General features: G+C 38.8%; 1 protein-coding gene across 1 annotated transcript in view; it reads right to left on the reverse strand.

The window, feature by feature from the left end:
• The window catches only part of FARSB (phenylalanyl-tRNA synthetase subunit beta), a 53,110-nt gene extending 29,794 nt beyond the window's left edge, over positions 1-23,316 (reverse strand). Inside the window, exons 1-14 of the mRNA XM_070422235.1 lie at positions 23,243-23,316; positions 18,865-18,920; positions 17,255-17,409; positions 16,576-16,645; positions 15,637-15,752; positions 13,277-13,427; positions 12,226-12,334; positions 11,067-11,137; positions 9,565-9,626; positions 8,616-8,667; positions 3,334-3,395; positions 2,882-3,089; positions 2,332-2,412; positions 1,427-1,519 (exon numbers count right to left, since the gene is read on the reverse strand). Of these exons, the coding sequence (XP_070278336.1) occupies positions 1,427-1,519; positions 2,332-2,412; positions 2,882-3,089; positions 3,334-3,395; positions 8,616-8,667; positions 9,565-9,626; positions 11,067-11,137; positions 12,226-12,334; positions 13,277-13,427; positions 15,637-15,752; positions 16,576-16,645; positions 17,255-17,409; positions 18,865-18,920; positions 23,243-23,300 (1,344 nt within the window). The 5' untranslated portion in view covers positions 23,301-23,316. The remainder of the gene's footprint in view (positions 1-1,426; positions 1,520-2,331; positions 2,413-2,881; positions 3,090-3,333; positions 3,396-8,615; positions 8,668-9,564; positions 9,627-11,066; positions 11,138-12,225; positions 12,335-13,276; positions 13,428-15,636; positions 15,753-16,575; positions 16,646-17,254; positions 17,410-18,864; positions 18,921-23,242) is intronic.
• Between the last annotated feature and the right edge of the window lie 337 nt (positions 23,317-23,653).

Here is a 23,653-nt window from a genome sequence, read left to right on the forward strand (position 1 = left end):
AGGGGAACAACCTGCAGATTAAAAGAGATGTAAGAAGCACATCAGTCAACTTTGATATACAATTTCATCTGAGTCCCAAATCAAACTGAAAAATTAAGTCAATTGGGAAAATTTGAACAATGAGTGGATATTTAAAGATATTAAGGAATATTATTGCTAATTTGGGGGAATGTGGGAAAATTCTGTAATTTTATTGACAATAATTATAATAAAACTTCACATATTTTAACTAAATATCATTTCTTTTATTCATTTTCTAACATATCTATTATCAGAAAAAAGTCCAAAGTTAAAAATTACGCAGGAAAAAGAATGGGCTTAGACAATAAACTGAGTTACAAGACCACAAACAACTTTAATTTAACCATAAATAAACATAAACCTGTTAGCCACATTAGTAATGGTAGGGCATATCTGTGTTGGTAAGGCAGGAGTAAAATATAGAATTTGTCAAGTCTAAAAGGCAGGCTCAGTTTCATCTCAAATGTATTTTACACAGAAATATTGACTCTTAAGTGTGCAAAGCCACAGCTTCCTATAGTGACATTTAATGTGTTTCTGTTTTCCTCCCACCTATTAGAGGATTAAGACAGGATGTAAACCCTAAAAACACATTACCATATCTTAAGAAAAATATTTTTTAAAAAAAGAAAGAAAACTATCAAGTTTGATAAATGAAACTGTGAGAAAAAGAAAAATTTGCAATAACCTCAAATAAAAATACATTAAAATTAACTGAAATATCACCCTATCCAAATGAATTTTAAAATTTCTTATTAAAAAGAACACCATAGGCATTTTTTAATGTATACATGTACACTGATAGTCCGACAGAAAACTTTATGACTCCGTTTGATATTATCAGTGGGACTTTTGCTGCTGCATCACTGATGACAGAGATTTTACATCAGGTTTATATTTCGTGACCTTCAGAGATATGCACGAGCTACTACTTTCATCCGTCAGGCTACTCCTATTACGAGACTTAACAACATTCATCACTGAGAACAAAGATTCACAAGTGTATGTGGATGAAACCAAAACACTGGATGGATCTAGGAAGGCAGGGAGAGTTAAGGCAGAGGCATAGAAATTGCTCATCCCCTCTCTCGTCAATCCATGTCTAGGGTTTTTAAGATAACTTGTTATGTAAAATTATTTATTTATCTAAGATGCACCTACACTGAATTTATCTGAAAAATAAAAAAGTCGATATTAAGAAAAAAATTGTAAATGGAAGATTCTAAGAGAAGGTTTCGCGTGCCAGCAAAAGTTACTGGCGTGTCATGTATGGCACGCATGCCAGGGGTTGCCCACCCCTGGACTATAACTTATCTGAGAGATTTTTTTCAATATCATATGAGGTATAATAATATCTGAAAAAACTTTTCATAACTTATGTACTTTCTCTACTGAAAATTCTTACCTGAAATTCAGCTGTTTTAGGATTACTTATATGGACTGCATTAGTTGCAGAGATAGCCAAACCAAGTTTATCAGCAATATCTTCCTGGGAGCACTAAGAAATGCATACAAAATAGATCAATAAGGAAAAGTGACCACCAAATTTAATATAAGAAGTATCAAATGCTGTAAATCAACTTACTGTCTTATAACAATGTTGATTCTCTATATAAATCAGTGAGTTAAGATTGAGCTAAGAATAAACATTTAGCAAATAACTGAGGCCCACAGCAGATGCAATTTAACATCAATAGTTCTCCTACAATGAGTTCTAGCAGTGATACAGAGCTACAGTAATTTTCACATGAGGATGGTGGTATAGTCTGTACTTGGGCTGTTCCTAAGCTAGGCTTCCATTTGCCTTACCAGAGGATGGGGATTTCCTCCTTTATAATAAAATTAATTTACTAATTTTGGCCCTTTATGTCAGCTTTTCAACTCAAAGCAAATGCTTGGGAACATGTTCAAAGACAAAGAATACGTTTAATGTGGAAAAGTCCCCAAGCCCTTAACCAGGGCAGCATCTAGTGGACACAGGCACAGCCAAATTAAGACTAATAATTCTAACCTAATAAATCTGGTTATGAAATTCATTGTGAACCATCAACACTCACATGAAACTATAAAATACATTATGATCTGTTATTGAAGACTTTTTTTAGTCCTTCATGTTTTTCTGTGATTAGAAACAGAAATCTCCCAACATTTCTTTATGAGAAAGTTGTAGCATCTCAAATAACAAAGTTACTCTTTTAAAGCCTGGAAATTTTAGTAATCTAGATTTTATAAATTTATATAAGGAATCCTGGAATCGACAATTCAGTTTCAAAGTCAACAGTCAGCTGAGCAGAGAACATGTAAACATACCAGAGCAAACGTAAGTGCTTCGGTGAAGCCAGCAGCTGCCATGTCATATCTTAGAAGTTCCGTGAGCTTATTAAGGGGAAACTGAGGGGGAAAAGTTTAATTCACCTCAATAAAATTTGTATTTTTAAAAAAGAGATTTATACAGAACATGTGATAAAAGGAAACCACCCTTCCATCCTTACTAATATGCTGCTAGTGCCACCCCTCCTCCACCCCCTCACCACCCCAATATACCTACACAGACATACAAAACCCCACTTTACCTCTCTCACACAGAGCTGCTGCCTCCAGGCCCAGGCTAAGAAAATGAATCTCCCAGTTAGAGATTCAACAAGGGCTCTACTAGTACACTCAAAACTTGTCTTTCTTCAAAGAACTAGTCATCACAGGTTTCCAACTTACTCTAATCAACTGGGCATCTGTTTTGTATCCTCTCCATAGCAAATACCTCATAGCACAGCACATCCAAATACTGTTTAATTCCTATGTTCTGGCATTCAACAATCAGATTCTAACTATAAGGAGTGTTTATTTACGGGTGCAATCTTACTTGATTAGCTATGGTGTATGTTTTCGGGAGAGCCATCTGAATGTTGTTATATCCATAGGCAATAGCTGCATCTTCTACAATATCACATGCATGGATAACGTCGGCTCTGGTCGGAGGGATTTCAATCTCAATCTGATTCCCATCGCCAATGACTTCTGACTTTAAGTACATCCTAGTCAAAAGCTTAGCAATATTTTCTGGTGTTTCTCTGAAATAGGAATGTACAAACCATAAACTTTCACTGCATTATTTAAAACATGTTTCTTTTTTGTTTTAAAAATCCTACTTCTTTCTCAATTCTAACAGACGTCCTATCATCACTTCATATACTCTGAAAGGGTTTCAAAACCCTCTCCCAGCATTCTTTCAGAAAAAATTAAATAGTGTTGTGTGCACTTCACTCTTGAATTCTCTCCAACTGTAAATAAATAGATGAAATTTTCAGAGCATACCTGATTCCAACTTTTTTGTTAATTAGGTCAGCTCTCACCATCTCCTTTCGGTAAGCCAGTTCCTTAAGAGAAAGAGTTTAAGAAGCTTAAATCATCCCCATAAGATGCAGCCTTAGCCATTTTCTATTTCAACTTGCTGTTGTTACAGTTTCATTTCCCTTCTAAGAAACTGTCACTAGAGCCACATGCTGAAAATACTTAGTGTTTCAAAACATTATGGAGGAACAAACCTGCTACATTATGTTCATGTCAGAACATTCTACCTGCTCGACCACTGGAACTGCTCACAAAGAACATCAAATGCCAAACCGTATTCTCTTTTAGAGGGTCAGTCACCATTTTCTTCAACAAAACACTGGTGTATTTATCATTGCTAACATGCTATGAATCCTGCTGAAGATTTTCAGTCTCATCTCAGGCAAGTAGGTGTTTATGACCAAGAAAGAGTAACTCATGTACCACAATGTTCTCTCCCTTCCTGAGTCCAGCAGTGTTAGGAGACATTGCTTTCCTATCATCTTCCAGGTGGGGAAATGCAGCCCTGCCCTAGTGCTAGCTCTCAAGCTGCTCCAGGAGCCAGCACTACCAGAGCATCTCATGAACTGGTACTTCGTCGTCTTCAAACTGTACATAACTCTACATGGTAGCAGGAACAAACACGCATAAAATCCAGGCTTTTCAGCAACTTTGGAAACACATCTATGAATATTTCTTTATCACTAAATTACTCTCAAGAGTGTAACTGCCATTGGCAAAAAGGCCATAAATTTTAAGACCTGTTTGGATTCAGGTCAGATCAATGAGCCAGAGCCTTGCTATTCCAAATACAGTTCTCGGGCAGGAGCATCAGCACCACCTGAGAGCTCGTTAGAGCGACAGACTCCCGGGCCCTTAGAGTCAGAGCAGGCACACAGGGCAGGCACACCAGACCCCCTGAGCCAGAGCTGGAATGTTCTCAAGATCCCTAGCTGAGTGCACATTAGAGTTTGAGAAACACTGGACTGGATACTATTGACTGCATAAAAGTAACTAACCTTTACTGAACAGTTACTAAGAGCTAATAGGACAAGATACTCTTTTAAGATAATCTTAACCCTGATAACAGACACTATTAGTATACTCATTTTACAGATAAGGAATATGAGTTTGATATTAATAACTAGTTCAGGTCACAACAATGTTAAGCTGCTTAATCCTAGCACTGGCTATATTTCCCAGTGCTTAGAAAAATGCTTTTTAGATAATAAGCACTCAGTATACAGTTAAAAAATATATGCCTGCATGCATGAAGTAACAAATGAAGAAATTAATAAACAAATTCAGGTAGCTTCATTCCAAAGCTCACAGCATTAACCATTAATTAGTGTCTCTGTTCTCTTTTTCTCCTCTAGTTCTCTTATTCCAAACTCTATTCTTTTATATGAAACTAGAGGCCTGGTGCACAAAATTCGTGCACTGGAGGGGGGGGGGGCTCAGCCCAGCCTGCGCCCTCTCGGAGTCCAGAAGCCCTCAGGGGATGTCTGACTGATGGCTTAGGCCCGCTCCCTGGGCCTAAGCCAACAATTGGACATCCTTAGCACTGCCACGGAGGCGGGAGAGGCTCCTGCCACAGCTGCTGTGCTTGCCAGACTTGAGCCTGGCTTCTGGCTGAGCAGCACTCCCCCTGTGGGATCAGGCCAAAACCAGCTCTCCGACATCCCCTGAGGGGTCCTAGATTTGAAGAGGGCACAGGCCAGGCCAAAGGACCCCACCGGTGCACGATCGGGGTTGGGGAGAGATGGAGAAGGTTGGCCAGTCGGGGAGGGACCATGGGAGGGCTCCAGGGTGTGTATGGCCCGTCTCACTCAGTCCCAATTGGCCGGACCACAGCATCAAGCTAACCTACCAGTCGGAGCGTCTGCCCCGTTGGTCAGTGCATGACGTAGCAAGCGGTTGAGCAGCCTTAGCATATCATTAGCATATTATGCTTTGATTGGTTGAACAGCCGACCGGTCGACTGGACACTTAGCATATTAGGCTTTTATTATATAGGATAACAGAAGACTAGGAAACATTTTCAAAGTGTTTGGGAAACTGCTATTTCATGTGAGGAAGAATTAGTTTCCCCCAGAGGCTCATCCTTTTCTGGGAGGACAATCTGTCCTAGTCTAAGTTTACAAAGAAGTGAATAAATAAATAATGAAACACGGGTATAGCACTCCTTTTCAGAAAGTCCACCATTTCACATTTATGAAAGCTCTTTATAATAAAAATAAATGATTTCAAGGAATTAGCTACATGAGGAGAAAAGTGAACAAAATTTTAAGATATATTTCTTTTTCCTCCCGAAAGTATATATTTCACTTTTATTAACATTTGACAATTCTTCATATTAAAAAGAAAAAGAACTTTTTCAAATAAGACATTATTTTAAAACAGACGGAAAAGGCACCTCTAGCTAATCCCAAATACTACTGTGGTAGATTGTATAAATGGCCACATTCTTACAGTCTCCATGGCCTTGGAGTCTACTTTACCCCCTTTCGATCTAGCAAAATTACTGGTTCTGCTTAAAGGCACCTGAGCACCGGACATGCTTTCTTGCTGCTAGGAATCCCGCACCACCATCAGCTGGATGATGAGAGACACTTGACCTACTGACCCCACAGCCAGAACAGACATGTGGCCATCCCAGGTCATCCAGCTGTTAGCCTACCAACCAGGGGCTACACAGGAGCGAGCCCAGCAGAGGTGAACCAAACTGGGCCAGACCAGAAGAACTACCCAGCTGACCAACAGAATCAGGACATAAACAAATCCTTGTTATTTTAAGTCACTAACTCTTGGGATGGTTTGTCACATAACAAAAGCTAACTTGTAACAACTACTAAAATAATTTTTTAAAAAAAGACACTGCCTATAATTTCAGTCATGCTTTCTACAATTATATATTTACTAGAGGCCCGGTGCACAAAAATTTGTGCACTCGGGGGAGAAGGGGGGGTCCCTCAGCCTGGCCTGTGCCCTCTTGCAGTCTGGGACCCCTCAGGAGATAACCACCTGCTGGCTTAGGCCTGCTCCTGGGTGGCAGAGGGCAGGCCCAATCCCTAGGTGCAGCCCCTGGTTGGGCTCAGAGCAGGGCTGATTGGGGAGTTGGGGCGCCGTCCCCTGTCATGCACAGAGCAGGGCGGATTGGGAGATTGAATGCCACCCTCAGTCACGCTCAGGGTAGGGCCAATTGGGGGGTTGGGGCACCGCCCCCTGTCACATTCAAGGCAGGGTCGATGGGGAGGTTGCGGCGCCACCCCCTGTCATGCACAGAGCAGGGCAGATTAGAAGGTTGCGATGCCACCCTCAGTCACGCTCAGGGTGGGGCCGATTGGGAGGTTGTGGTGCCACCCCCTGTCACGCACAGAGCAGGGCCAATCAGGGGAGTTGGGGCGCTGCCCCCTGTCACGCACAGAGTAGGGCCGATAGGGGAGTTAGGGCACCACCCCCTGTCACACACAGAGCAGGGTGGATCAGGGGGTTGGGGCGCCGCCAATGTCACACTCAGGGCAGGGCCAATGGGGAGGTTATGGCTCTATCCCATCACACACAGAGCAGGGCCCGTGGGGGCGGGGGGGTTGGGGCGCCACCCTCTATCACCCACAGAGCAGGGCCGATCAGGGGGTTGGGGCGCCACCACTGTCACACTCAGGGCAGGGCCGATGGGGAGGTTATGGCTCTACCCTGTCACACACAGAGCAGGGCCCGTGGGGGGGGGGGGGGGGGGTTGGGGCACCTCACCCTGTCACACACAGAGCAGGGCCAATCAGGGGATTGGGACGCTGCACCCTGTCACACTGATCCCAGTGCTGGGAGGCATATTACCCTTTTACTATATAGGATAGAGGCCTGGGGGCCGGCTGGTTTGCCCTGAAGGGTGTCCTGGATCAGGGTGGGGGTCCCCACTGGGATGCCTGGCCAGCCTGGATGAGGGGATGATGGCTGTTTGCAGCTGGTCACACACCCTTCAGGGTGGGGGTCCCCACTGGGGTGCCTGGCCAGTCTGGGTGAGGGGCTGAGGGCTGCTTTCAGGCTGGCGGTTGTTGACTGAAGCTACCAACCGCTCCTTTTTTTTCTCTTTTTTTTATTTTATTCTGGGCCAGCTTTAGCTCTAGCTCTAGCTCTGAGGCTGCCGCTGCTGAAAGAAGGTATCTGGTTTGTTTCGGTTCTATAATCGAAACAATGTATAACTCCAGCTCTGAGATCCCGGCCTTCTTTCTGGGGTTTTGTTTAGCTTCTATATTTGTTAGAATGTTCCAAACTGCCAGCTCAGAGGCCGGCAAGTCAAGCGGGGAATGTTGGAGTCTGCAGTCACTGAAGCAAGCAAGCCTCATGTTCGCTTCCAGCTGCCTGACTGCCGGCCGCCATCTTGGCTGACAGTTAATTTGCATAAGGATATGCTGATTAGCCAATGGGAAGGGTAGCGGTTGTACGCTAATTACCATGTTTCTCTTTTATTAGTGTAGATTTTGAATTATAACTAATACTCTAGAAAAAAAGATGATTCTATATACTATCAGGAAGGGGGAGGTTTTGATCTTGGCAGGTTTGATCTACTTTAAAAGCTATTTTAATAGTAAAAACTACTCTAAAAGGATACACTTCATAAATGACAGAGGAATAATGAAAAAAAACACACAAAAAACACACACACACACACACACACACACAAAAACCAGCTCATCAAAGAATCGCCTCACTTAATCAGAACCATAACAAAATGACTGAGACACATTTAGACATGAAAGAATAGCATGTATTAGACATGACATCTTTATATTTATAAAGCCTTCTTGGGGGGAAAAAGCCCCAAATTAAAAATAATGCTAGTTTACATTATTTTTAGTTACAGTGATGAACAAGTGTGAAGAGACTAATGAGGTTTGGAGGGGTGAGTAATCTGTAAATTACCCACTTAACTAGTTAATAAGAGAATAAATCACAGAAATTATGGCCAAATAATGCTGAGGTATAATATAGTGTGTTAAGAGCTAAAGTGGGACTGTCCAGGCTTAAATCCTGGCCCACCTATAACAGTAACAGGCAAACTATTTAAAATCTCAAGGTTTCTGGATCTCCATCTAGAAAAGGACATGATAACAGCACCCACTCTCAGAGGGTTAATGTGAGGATTATATCCATGCAGTGCACGTAGTGTAGTTCCTGGCATGTGGGTGGATGGACAGATAAACAGGCAGCACTCCATAGCCATTATCATTATCACATCATCATCAAGTCACTTCTTAAGTACTTACTGGAAAAGTAGATGATTTTCCATTGGGAAAAACTACCTCAGCTGCTTCAACCCTGGGAAAAAAAAAAATACTTAAGAAAACGAAGATCCATAAATTCTAGAAATGTGCATGGTTAACAAATCTTTCACCTGGTCTACAACTGTAGCCTCCATATATTGAAACTGTTCACATTCCAACACTTTTTTGGTTTAATCCTCCTATATACAACCTTACTCTACCATTCTCTCTCCTATGGCTCCCATGTCTCTCCAGGCAGCACCCACTTGATACGTTTCCCAGTCCTGTAGAGCATGCACTCTCTATGGACTCCTTGCCAGTACTGACACACACAGTCCAGGCTTTACCAGGGTGGTGTGTTACACAACAAAAGCTGACTGACACAACCACTAAAATCAATTTTTAAACAAAGCAATTGATACTGCTCATAAAATTTCAGTCCTACTTTCTACAGTTACACATTTTGAATTATAATCAGTAGTCTAGAATAAGCTATGATTTGGTACACAGTAAGGGCCATATAAGTTTATTAAATATTTTTTAAATAAAAAATAGCTTTGAAAAAATTATAGTAATCTTATTGCTATATACATGGGACATAAGATTGCTCTGATATATACTTCTCTACCTTTGTCTGGCTCTTCCTCTTGCTATTCCTTCATGTTTACATTCTCAAATTCAATGATCCTTAACACAGCTTAAATTTCATTGCCTCCAAGAGGCCTGCCGAGATTGCCTCAGCTAGGAGTAACTTGCCCTTACAAACAGCCAAAACACTGAAAATTTTTAAAGTACTTATCACTTTTTATTTTATACATTATTTATGCATATGTCTTAGCTCCCAAAGAGATTACATGTTCTAGTTACAGGAACACATTTTTCATCTTTATATTTAGCACAGGCCTTCGTGCTTTGCCTTCAGAAGAAACAATAGGGCACCAAGTGAACTTACGTAAATTGATTCTCACAATATTCACTGAACATGGTGACAATAATATCAAGAACTATTTTTGCCTGCAAAGAAAAAAGACAAATATTATGGTAATCTATAAATATATGTATTTTCTCTTCACTCAGAAATGAATATTTAATATAATTTAGTTCCCAAATATCTAAAAATGAACCTCTATACACACATTGTAAAAGGGGGAATGGAATAAACACTTATGAGCTAAATTAGGCCTGTCCTTATCTTCAAGTGTTTAGCATTTATGCTGTTTTCTGAAAGGTACAATCCATGACTGAGACAAAGCATTTACTTCCCCCAGCCCTTCCTTGGATTCACCACATTTTGAGAGCGACAAACGGTTAACTACGGATCAATACCATAAGTCTCTGCAGCCAGATGCCTGACTCTCACCTCCACCACTTAGTAGTAGTCTGGGCAAGTTACTTACTGTCTTTGTACCTTAGTTTCATCATCTGTTAAATGGAGATAATTAAAGTCCCTACCTCATTTGGTTATTATGAGGAGTGTGTGTGTGTGTGTGTGTGTGTATTACACGGAAAGCAATGCCTGATATAGTGAATGCCATAACAATTTAATTTTTTTAATAAAAAAATATGCTTAGAAAAAATACAATAACCTTATTAGGATATATGCCTTGCTTTTATATATACTTTACTCTTATAAACAAGCTTCGAGAAAGATATCCAAGGTCTGCTAATGTATGAATTTAAAAATGTTTTTTAATATATTACTACACTATTTCCCAAGGCAAATATGGTACATAAAAGTTATAAATGAAATACCTTACAATGATCTCCAACTTTGTAAATGTACATGAATGCCACTTACCTGCCTCTATACCCCAGCCTTCTCCTGCCTTTCAAGTTTACCTTTCTTAAGTTGCTTAACTGCCATCTCACTCTATGCCTTACGTAACATGAATAAAGAAATCATATGCCGTAGCAAAAAGCTTTCATAGCAATCTAATCCAATATATGTAGTGGTTGAAAGTGAGTGCACAATAGTATTCTACATATTCTGGATGTCATTATGTGCATAAACACTTTTTTAATGGTTAAACAGAATTTCTTTATAGCCAGTTCGTTTTTAAAGAATTTTTATCAAATACACACAGGTACCAAATTACCCAGCATTTTAATTAAGCCAGCTAAGATAAATAATTTATACAGATCATATTACAATACTTATCCTCTTCTGTTTTACAGTTAGGTGGTTAATTCTCCCACGACAACAAGTTCCTTCAAGTCAAGAAACATGTAACTCATTATTAAATTCTTGGCACTGAAAAGACAGTACAGGTGCTCACTAAACATTTGTTGATGGAATGAAAGCACCATAACTGAAGTATAGAATATATCTTTCTAATTTTCTAAAATATGTTCCCACCTTCGAAATAAACATATTTTTAAATTTAGCCATATAGTCTTGATCCAGAAGTAAAAATCTATCCTGACAGTACAAAAATAGAAAAAAGTTTTATTTACCTTAGTAAAGTCAGTTCCTGTGCATTCGATAAATACATTTCTGGTATTTAATGTTATTTTCGAATGGTTTCCTACAATGAACACAAAATAATAGCAAAACAATCAGTTTCAGAAATATAAGTGCACAAAAAGCTCTACAAAACAGAAACTACATTTTAATTTAGAACACAATATAAACTAACATCTCAAAGTAAGGGGATATGCTTTTATTTTAAGCTCCATTGCAGAATAAAGACAAAATAATAACAGGCCTTACTGAGTGTATTCAATGTGTCAGGAGCTATGCCAAGCACTTAGCGGAGGTTATCTCATCTCATCTTCACCACAACTCTAAGACAGAGTTGCAGAGAAACAACTAAGATTGAGAGATAGAGCTCACTGACCATGATCACAAAGTAGTAAGCAGCAAGGCTAAGATTTGGGTCTGGATCTGGCTACCTCCAGAGCCCAGATTCTTAACCCCTATAACTACTAAAGTCCAAGCTTTGGAGCTGATGTAAATTGGAAAAGAAAAGCAAACATCTATGGCTTCAACATCATTAAATTTTGTAGTTACATTCAAGTTGTCTCATCAAAAAAGCCTTCAGAAGAGTTAAGAGGGTAAAATTCAGTTTAAAAGTTTTAGTTTAACTATAAAACAGACAAAGCAGAATTCAACTTTGAGTTTAACCAAGTAAATTATTTAAAACCAAAAAAAATCTAGAGAAAAGCATTCAAAAATATTTCTAGTCCAGCCAGCGTAGCTCAGTGGTTGAGCATAGACCTATGAACCAGGAAGTCACGGTTCCATTCCCGATCAGGGCACATGCCCAGGTTGTGGGCTCATCCCCAGTGTGGGGGACGCAGGAGGCAGCCAATCAATGATTCTCTCTCATCACTGATGTTTCTATCTCTCTCTCCCTCCTTTTTCCTCTCTAAAATAAAAAATACATTTTTTTTAAAAGAATACTTACACATTTATAAATTTTACAAAAATCCCAAGTAAGATGCTGTTGAATAATGAATGGAAAGAACTATTACAAGAAAAATCTACCAAAGACGTGAGATTCTCAGATTAAGAGTTAATTTGATTTGATTCAGCCAACTCTATTGAGAATTCTACAGAAATACTGAATAAGAAAAGATAGTAAAAATCGATGATGCTTAAGAAATAGCTCACCATTGATGATTGGAGGCATTGATAGGACGACACCATTGCTATCATAGATAATTGGGTACAGGGGCTTATTTTCAATAATATGTAAGTAATGTTTAAGATGGTTGTCAGTCTGAAAAAAATTAAGTCAAAATTAGTTTTTTATTTCTATCAATGTAATTAGTTTATATACCTACCTAGTATAAAAAGAAGGTGAAAAGTCAGAAAAACATTAAAAATGCCCTAGATTACAGAAAGTTCTAAGTTTTTAAAGGTGCTAATATAAATTAGTGTTTCGACATCCTAATACAGCCTCATCTCCCACTGGGAAGAGACGAAAACACAATTGAGCCATTTTTCAACAGTGAAAACAAATCTGCACTGGTAAGCCTGAGTCATCTAAAATAAAACACACACCATCACAAAACTACTTAACTTGACTTGGGGTGGTGAACACTAATACAGTGTACAGATGATGTATTGTAGAACTGTGCACCTGAAACCTGTATAATTTTGTTAAGCAGTATCACCCTAATAAATTTAATAAAAAGGAAAAAACAAACAAAAATCATTTAAATAAATCGGAGAAATCACTAGCCAATCAGGCCAAGGATAATAGTTGCTTTTTTTCTAACAATATCCACTACTCCTCTTAAAGTGACTACTGAATTCCTTGTCACTGTTATACAATAAAATAATAATAGGAGGCAAACATTTTGTAATAGTATTTCCCACACACATAAAAAAAAAACCAAAACACTAACTAAATCTATTGTTCCTTCTACTTACATGAGTTTAATAATACCCAAATATGAATATTACATTGTGGTATGGTCTACTTCAGTGATTCTCTAGGTGCAAATTAAAATCATCCAAGTGGATAAAAGTGTAATAATAAAACAAAACTATACCCAGAACCCCTCCTCCAGATCAAATAATCAGTATCTCTGTGTTGGGGCCCAGGCACTGCTATTTTTTTTAAAGCACTCAGTACATTTTTCAAATTCCAAGATTTGTCTTTGAAGGAATTTCAAGATTTATGCAGAGCTATTACATAATATAGAAGAAAATTTACCTTGTATATATTCATCAGTTCACAGGCTGTATACTCCTTTGTCTTATTTAGAGGTTTGAATCTGATATCTGAAGGTCGCTTCGCAGTGTAAGTAAATGGGCCTGACAAAGTGTCCAAATCATGGGTACCTATAGCAACCAACGCTCTTTTCCTAAATGTTGAAAGAGGGAAAGAGAGAAGGAAAAAGATAGAAAAAGAGATTTAAATATTCCAAAGCAGAAATTCTAAAGATAACATAGACTATATGTGTTTTTAAATTATTTTTAGACACTTCCCTAAAATTGCCTGTTGCTTTATGCAACTTTAGAGGAGTATAAGGAACAAATTCAAACAACTATTAAAAGTAATGAGAAATTATAAAGCTACTAACAAAACATGATTTCAGTAACTGAAGTAAATTCCTTGCCACTATGCTTTCCCAAGTGCTATGTTATAGGACATTTTCCAAATCAACATTCCCTCTGTCTTCTTTGAATTTCATTTCCTCAAGTAAACATGTTTTATTAAATTAGAGTAAACTACCAAATCGCTGTATTTTTTACTTTTCTATGTTAATACATTGTACATTAATACATTCTACATTAATAATGGAGAAAATTTAATTTAAAAGACTGAATTTACATTTAAAGTTTAATGTGTAGGGAAAGTTCAAAAGCTACTAATTTCCTTTGTTCTACAGTTTATCTACAAAGGATTTAAGGTAATTTTAGGAACTTATAATAAGTTACAAATGAGAAAAGAAATAGAAGTAGGATATCAAATAGATCCAGAACAATGTAAATATTAAATTAGAATCTAAAGGCCCACCATCTTACCAACGAGGGTCACAAATTTGGCTCTAAGCTTTCTTTTCTTCTTCTTCTCTTTTTTACTTTTTTATTGATTTTTTTTTTTTTTTTTTTTTTAGAGAAGGGAGAGGGAGAAAGAGAGAAACATCAATGTGAAAGAGAAGCATCGACTGGTTGCCTTCCGTATACACCCCGACTGGGCACTGAACCCACACCTGGGCATGTGGCCTGACCAGGAATCAAACCAGTGACCTCTCAGAGCACAGGAAAACACCTAACCAACTGAGCCACACAGGACAGGGCTGGCTCTAAGCTTTCTAACAGACAATTCAACAAGAGAAACTTGGACAGAATTTATGATGTCCTTAAGATTTCTTAAACCTGGTTTTAGATATATATGCATATATTTGCATATTTATGCATAACCACATATACATTAGTAATCAAGGATTAAAATGCATTAGTAATCAAGGATTTTATTAAAGTCCATATTACATTAACTCTGAAATAGTTTTTAAGATTTCCAAGAAACCAAATTTTGGTCAACCTCTAAGACCAGTGACTAAAATATTAATATCGTTGAATTGAACAGAATTGTTGACAAGCAAAAAGGAAGTGTTACTTTACTCAATGAGTTATATGCTTACTAGAGGCCCAGTGCATGAATTCGTGTACAGGTGGAGTCTGGCCGGCCCAGCCCCAATCGGGCCAATCGGGGGCTGGGCTGGACAGGTTGGCCTGGGTGAGGGGCCCTGGGAGGTTGGCTGGCCGGCCCCACCCCTGATCGGGGTGGGGGGAAGCTGATCGGGGGTGGGGCCGCAGTGCACATCATAGTGACTGGTCGTTCTGGTCGCTTGGCTTTTATATATGTAGATTTCAGAACCAACACAAACAAATTTGACATATTAGCTAAAGTCTGATATTTGTTATCATCAGTAAATATGTAATTTCCATTAAAGTTTTGAAATACTAAAATTATTTCAAGGACTCTCATCATTACGTTCCTTGACCTTCAGCAGTTCAGGAATTATTTAGGTTTGAAGATCACTATACTGATGGGAAATGATGTATAGTAACGTTAAAGATACAATAGGAAAATTTGGTCATTTAAAAGTTTCCAGTTTTATCTGTCAATTTATAATTAAGCTCACTCAAAAAGTGCATTCAAGCCAAAAATTTCCCACTTTAAAAATGAAGATCATACTTCAAATTACCATGGCTTATTATTTAAAAGTATAATCCACTACTAATGATCTGAACCAAAACACAAAAAAACGAGAAAATTTCTAGGACTAGATAGTGGTTCTATACAGTAATCAAAATATATCTTATTTTCCCATGCACACACTATTTATAAGCAATAATAATTAGTTGTCTGGTAAAGGAAATTTAACCTCGTCACTCTCACATTTTATTACTTTAGAAATGCTTTGAAAAATTCTGAATATGAAGAAGAAAGGAAAAAGGGAGGGAAACAGAAAAGGCAGGAAGAAGGGGAGAGAGGAAGAATGGAGAGATAAAGTGACACGAGGAGAAGGGAAGGCAGAGAGAAAAGAAAATGCAGCCACAAACCTGCAAATGTTCTGATGCAACTTCTCTTGAAGTTCAATGAAGCTGTCATAGCGATCTTTAGTAAACTTTATATTTCGGAGAACTGCTGCTACAGCATAAGGGCGTATTTTAGCTGTCTGAAATTAATCATGTCACTAGAGATGGTAAGTATGAAGGCTTTTCTTTGTAATAACATTTTGTAATAGAAAGTTAGCGGCACTCTTGACATTATCACACATTTTCATTCAAAAAGTATATATTCATTCATTCAAGTAATAAAATATAGTGGTGACAAGAGACAAAGTCATTGTCCTCATGGAATTTCCATTCAGTAAGAATTCTGAAAATTTACTAAATGAGAAAAAGTTCTTTTAAGTAGTTTGCTCTAGTTGATTATTTTTTTACCAAAATAACCTCCCCCAAAAGTTAATTTTTAATTTTATCACTGTACCACAATTTAAACAATTACATCTCAAATGTATTTTAAATAAATATTTGGATGTTATTTTCCAAAACAGATGCTTTATCCCTTTCATTGCTTGATACAAACAAATTGACAGTTTTTAAAAACTAGAAGGTTAAATATACATCCATTTTAGCAAATGATCAAAGAAATTATATTTGGCAAAAGATTCGGCTTTGGAGACCGGTTTGGCTCAGTGGATGGAGCGCCGGCCTGCGGACTGGGGGGTCCCAGGTTCGATTCCGGTCAGGGGCATGTATCTGGGTTGCGGGCACATCCCCGGTGGGGGTGTGCAGGAGGCAGCTGATTGATGCTTCTCTCTCATCGATGTTTCTAACTCTCTGTCTCTCTCCCTTCCTCTCTGTGAAAAGTCAATAAAATATATTTAAAAAAAAAAAAAAAAAAAGATTCGGCTTTGTTCTTTTTTCCACCCACATGACTCATATATAAACAAAAGAAATTGTTTTTAAAGGAAAATAAGATTTTATCCTTATTACCTCTTCTGTGACGATCAATTTCTGGATTTCTCCATTAGGCATTACCCGTTTATATACTGGAGCCTTTATCCTAAAATAATATTAAAACAAACTTGCTCATTATTAACCAAAACATTTGATAACTTAAGTATATTCTCTGCTGTGTAAACAAAATGAACAATAGGCTGAAGTTACAGCAAATCAAATTTGAACTGAATATAAAAAACAACACACAAACTAACAAACTTTCTAACATATAAAGTTCTCCATAAAACCATTAACCACTTCACTGTTAAAATATGTTCCCAAAATGAAAGGCTATGACTCAATATTCAGATAGTGTTTCAAATGGCTACAATCTACATGAATCTTACCCACTAATCATCCCTCTACCCAGCGGTTCTCAACCTGTGGGTCGCAAACAATGAAAACACATCCTGCATATCAGATATTTACATTATGATTCATAACAGTAGCAAAATTACAGTTATGAAGTAGCATCGAAAATAATTTTATGGTTGGAGGTCACCACAACATGGGGAACTGTATTAAAGGGTCGGGCATTAGGAAAGTTGAGAACCACTGCCAGACCTAGAGCTGTGTGCCTGTCCAACAAGGTTTTTGCTAGAAACTTAAAACAATGACAGGCAAAGAAAAAACATCCAATTTGGCAAAGTATTTAATGAATATATACCCTTACCTTTCTTTAAAGACTTGAAGTCCTCGGACCAATCCCTCCAGACATAGGAGATCATATCTATTGGCTGGAACGTCAATTTTGTAAAGAATAACATCAGATGCCCCCTCTGCCTTTTCATTACCTTGTTCCTTACTTATAATTTCCTTCTCAGAAGTCTAAAACAAGCACAATAAAATAAAATGAAATTCTTTGGCAAAAGTAGTTGTCAGCACTATAAAGCAGTAACTACATTACATATATTATTTTCTGCAACAAAACATAGGTTTATTATAATCTGCAACAAACATAAAAATGACTTTTACTGAGCTCACACATCTAGCATTCTCATATTCTCTCTCTCAAAGAGACTAATATATGAGGCCCAAAGAGACTAATATGTGAGGCCCAGACAGGCAATGTAACTGTCACTGGTTACACAGCTAGTGATCGTGGGAACTCCAACTACTACTCAAATTTTCTGATATCTAGTCCTAAGTTCTTACTGCACAACCTCAAACTTAATTTTGAGATCTAATTAAATTATTGATAGCAACTTAATATAAACTACAGAAATCTTAGCCAACTTCTCAAGCATACAGATGCTTATTAATGTAAAAAATCTTCCTGTAATATTAGTAAAGGCACAGCAGGAAAAACAAGGCAAGGCAATGAACATTTTTGTCAGCCTGACAATTTTTTAACTTTATAGTGTTATAAAATACTGAATAGATCAATAAGATAAAAGGCTTAAAAAATAAGTAAGTCTTTACTACATAATCAATATTAGTGGACATATTTTGTAAATTAAGCTATTTTAAAAATATTTCAATCATTATATAATTTAAAAAACTAGGAAAATGCTTCATAATCATTTCTATAAGCCATTCTTCAAAAATAGATCATTTTAGAAGATCAATGTAGAGTATATAGTAGGGATGGCGAACCTATGACACGCGTGTCAGAGGTGACACGCGAACTCATTTTTTTGGTTGATTTTTCTTTGTTAAATGGCATTTAAATATATAAAATAAATATCAAAAATATACATCTTTGTTTTACTATGGTTGAAAATATCAAAAAATTTCTATATGTGACACGGCACCAGAGTTAAGTTAGGGTTTTTCAAAATGCTGACATGCCGAGCTCAAGAGGTTCGCCATCACTGGTATATACAGTAATGACCTAGGGATGAATTAACATTGGTTGAGTATGCATGGAGGAAGGTGGGGCTGGGAATCGGATAAGTGAAGGAGGGGGAGCCAGAGGCCAAGGAGACAGCAACTCCGGCTGAAGCAGCATTTCCACCGCTTCCCAGGTCCCTTTCCATATGGTTAATCTGCAATAAGGCACCTCACTGCCAGAGCTCACTCTGATTCTAGGGTTACCTGAGATGGTCTACCCAGCTCCACAGCACTAGCCAGATAACGTGCGGTGACTGCACACAGAAAAAGGCATGAACCCCTTTTGAGATTTTAATCAAAGCAACACTCTCAGAACCAGAGCTTAGCCTCTTAACACAGAGAACACAGGAATCACCATGGCCCACAAGTGTAACAAAAATAAACTATAGTAAACATCTGAAAAATGGGCTTAAACACAGAATATTAGAAAAATAAGCATCCAATACATACGATTTCATCAAGTTCCAGACCAAATTCAAAACATAGTTCATCAAATTCTTCGTCAGCTGGGGGGTGGGGGGGGAAAGGATATTGCTTTAATCTGATCAGCATAAATGAACTGTGTAGAAACTGCATTTTTCTTATTAATTGCCTTACACCAAGCATACTAAGTATCAGTCATCAAATGTCACCACTTAACAACAAAAAATGCTTGAACAAAAAATTTAAAAATAAGAAAAAACACACAAAACTTTTATTAAAGGGCTGATTCATCTAACATCAACTATGGAATTAGGTTACCTGAACTGGGAAGTTTACATTTACTTAGAAGAAAAACCCATTAAATAGGGATCAATGGGTAGCTCCAAATTACAGACCCAACACATTGAAATGTCATATAAATCCTATCATTCAAAATTCTCTGAGGCAGCCTGACCTATCAGAGGCCTTTGGATAGGCCTTTGGAGCCAGGCCTATCAGAGTTTGAATTCTGACTATCCCACTTACTATTTCTGGAGTTTGGAACCTTACATAAACGTTCTAATTCCTATGCTTCCTCCATAAAGTAGCATTTTGCAGACATTTATGTATAGCATGCAACTATTGGAAAATTTTTAATTAAGTTCATGAAAATAATGGGCCTGTCACAGTGCCCTGAAATGCAGTAACTCTGCAACAACTAATTGTTTTCTTCCTTATTTTAAGTTATATTCTACTTTACTCTGCTACCTGATACAGCATTTCTAGGGTTTGCTCATTACCAAAAATTGAACACAAAGCATCATTACCAGTATATTCTAGTGAAAAGGTGACCTTAAGATTCCAGATCCCAATATTAAATCAATTTAACAAACATTTATTGAGCACTTACTATATACCAGGCACTGTACCAAGTGTCAGGGCTACAAAGATAAAGAAAACACAATTCCTATGTTAACTATCTCCTACTCTAGTAAAAAGACCAGATGTGTAAATATAGTGAAGTGCAAGGTACAGAGATGACCCAAAGAAAGTAATCAGCTCCACTTAGGGTCAGGTAAGGCTTAAAAAAAAAAAAGGATGCGTTCATTAGGCAGATTGTAGGGAGACAACAGCATGGCAAATTTGGAAAGTTCAATATAGATGAAGCATAAGGTTCATGTCAAGAAGAGATGGGACGGAACAAGTACTAGTAGACAGAAGTCATGTCATAACACCCCCAGGGACTTGCCTTCCTTCCTGCCTGCTGGCAATGGGGAGTTACACTGAAGGATTTTCAGCTGAGCAAAAGCATCATTGGATCTGCATTTTAAAGAATGGTGGAAGGGTGGCAGAGGGATTGGAGCAGGGATGCTACTACAATGTACAGGTGAGACAGTGAGGACTTAATTAAAGCAGCAATTTGTAAAAAAAAAAAAAAAAAATCTGTGAACTGCAATAAAGCAAAGTATGTCTGTAATACTTCCAGCTGTACTTCACAAGCTTAGAAGTAAGAAAAAAAACAGCAATAAAATCGTGATTAATAATTCCCTGTAAGAAAATGACACACCTAAGTAAATACATCTTAGGCAGTGGTTCTTAACCTTCTGGCCCTTTAAACACAGTTCCTCAGGTTGTGATCCAACCATAAAATTATTTTCGTTGCTACTTCATAACTGTAATGTTGCTACTGTTGTGAATCGTAATGTAAATATCTGATATGCAGGATGGCCTTAGGCGACCCGTGAAAGGGTCGTTCGACCGCCAAAGGGGTCGCGACCCACAGGTTGAGAACCGCTGTCTTAGAGGTTTGTATGATATACACAGGTAGCTCTGACAGTATTGCCAGGAATTACAGCAAAGCAGAACAGAACTAGAATTGAAGAACAGTGACAATAAATCCATTAACAAGAAAATGAATGGCAAGAGGAAAACATCTGAGCAAAAAGGCAATAGAAAAAGGTAGACCTAAGGAGACAAAACTGCCCCAGAAGGCCCAGATGATGAGAGCAAGAAAAGCAGCTTTATGTCCTTGACAAGGAATGAGGGGGTAAAAAGAAAAGCAATAAGTAGAAACCGTGGGATTTAGGACAGACAAAAAGCAACCCTTAGAGAGACTGAAAAAAAAAAGGCATGGGAACAGAAAAGAGTGAATGAGGCATTATCTGAAAACAAGGAAAAAGCCAGTCTAAAAAAGAAAAAAAAAAGGGTAAGAAACAAAATGGATCCACGTTACTTTAAAACCAGGTGCTTGCCACACATGCTTCTCCTTTTTTATTTTTTAAGGACTTTTTATTGATTTTTAGAGAAAGGGGAAGGGAGATAGAGAGAGAAAAGCATTGATGAGTGCAAAACATCAATTAGCTACCCCTGCACGCCCCCTCCTGGGGACCCAGTCCGAGAGGCAACACCCAACCAACTGAGCCACACCAGCCAGAGCTGCTTTTCTGATTTTAATCTCAACCAAATTAACAATTAAAAAATTACAAGGAAAAACACATGAAATATAAACTAATGATGAAAGACTATTATTTCTGTCTTGTCTGAAGTACATCTCAACATCTTTCTGATTGAAATTTTAAACATTCAGTAGCTGACAGATATTTGTGGAAAATCAAGCTTACCCAACCTCTCTCAATATGAAACAAAGGGGAGAGGGCAGCTAGAGAATATATTAAAACATCAGCCCTGACCGGTTTGGCTCAGTGGATAGAGCGTGGGCCTGCGGACTGAAGGGTCCCGGGTTCGATTCCAGTCAAGGACATGTACCTTGGTTGCGGGCACATCCCCAGTGGGAGGTGTGCAGGAGGCAGCTGATCGATGTTTCTCTCTCATCGCTGTTTCTAACTCTCTATCCCTCTCCTTTCCTCTCTGTAAAAAATCAATAAAATATATATTTTTTTTTTAAAATCAAATGACAATAAATAATCTCACCACTGTTTGAAACCTGGATTATTTATTTCTTTTCCAGAGATGAATACCTGATCAATGTCATGAACAAATATTTGCCCACATACCACGTTATCCAAATCCGGTAAACTATATACCATTAGTGTGAATATGATTTAAAAGGATGGGTGAGAAATATAAATAAGCAAAGTAGAAAATAAAAAGTATAGGGAGTTAGAGCCAAGTTCAGAGGGCAGGAGTATTACCTCTATTTTTAGGGACTCATGGCAGAACTCTAGGGAGAATAACACTTCAAGACTACATAGTACCCACAAGTGCACCTTTAAAACCGTTTTTAAAAGCTAACTTTATTTTGCCCTGGCCGGTGTGGGTCAGTGGGTTGGAGCATTGTCCTGTGCACGGAGAGGTTGCTGTTTTATTCCCAGACAGGGCACATTCCCAGGCTGCAGGTTCCATCCCGGGTGGGGGTGCATACGGGAGGCAAACTATTGATGTTTCTCACATTGATGTTTCTCTCGCTCTTTTTCTACACTCTCTCTATAAAAATCAATAAAAGCATTTTTATTAACTTTATTTTCACAGTAACATATTCTTCCAGGAAGGAGTACCTGTTAAACCGACTAGGGCTATGTTACCATATTGAGCTCTAAAACCAAAGATAACGCCAATCAAGTTGCTATATACAACCTTTATACGAGCTGATAATCATGGCGTACAGATGTAATTTCAACTGCTACATCTGTGGTGGCTGATAATTGTACATAATATTCCCCCCCTTTTTTAAAAAAATGGTATTATCTTTAGAACTGAAAGGAGATGAATAGCATGAAGACTAAGCCCATCGAATAGCCTCCTAGTCGTTCAGGTCTCAGCTCAACCGTCACCACCCTGTCTAATGCTATTCTGTGCACAGTATCTTTTTTTGTTTCCTTGCTAGCATTTAATATTCTCCGAAAACCATTTTACTTATGTGCTACTTAATTACTGTTTGCCTCCCTAGTCAGAAAGTGTGAGTGGGCCTTATGGGTCATCTGCACCGCTGTATTCTCGAAGCGCTTAGAAGAGTGCCTAGCACCCAACCAGGCACTCAGTAAATACTAACAACATAAAACAAAAACAGATGCCGTCAGTCCTGCTGCTCAAACTTCTACTACCCCTTCTACTACCCCTCATGCACGTCCCCATGTTTCCCTCCTTGGTGCGCTCAGCTCGCTACACTCGGGATGCAACCCGGGCTGCAGTCCCATGCGGCCCCTGGCACCAGGGAGTAGGCGCTCCAGCCGAGAACGCTGAATGAATGACACGGCGAGCCGGGCACGTGTGGGTGAGGCCAAGGCAGCCCGGGCAAGACCGCTTCTGAGGTTACATCAGTCCAGGCCGCCACTCCGGCCGTCAGCCCCACCCACCCCCGCCAGCCGGATGCCAAAATGTGTCAAACTGTATGACCATGGCCACGAAGCCCTTTAGGAGAGGGGTCTCAGCCTCCGCGGGGAGGCACAAGCTATGGGTCGGAACTCACTGTAGGTCCGGCCGAGGGCTTGAAAGAGCAAATCGCGCTTCACGCTGACAGTCGGCATGGTGAGTAGGGTCCACTGCGCCTGCGCGGCGAGCGGGCCAGGCCTCAGGGACCCAGGTACGCAGAACCCAGCCCCTCCCCTACGGGCTGTCTTAAATATTGCCTGTGTTCTTCTAACAGCTTCTGCTTTTCTTTGTCATATGAAAGCAAATAAATTGCCACTATTAATCTCATTAAAAACTAGAAGCTTTGGATGAATAACCTAAAGGCTGGTGAAGGAGACATAATTGGATGAAATAGCCTACGATTTGGTGGGCAATACTCCAGACAGACTCCAAAAGCCCTCACGCCTCTAAAGCTCCGCAAACTAGATGGGCGGTGCAAGAAGGGTGGGTGCATAGCAGGGGGCGGGGC

Source organism: Myotis yumanensis, unplaced genomic scaffold (genome assembly GCF_028538775.1).
Source record: "Myotis yumanensis isolate MYYU_CA2020_CCGP unplaced genomic scaffold, mMyoYum1.0.hap1 SCAF_8, whole genome shotgun sequence".
Taxonomy (NCBI): Eukaryota; Metazoa; Chordata; class Mammalia; order Chiroptera; family Vespertilionidae; genus Myotis; species Myotis yumanensis.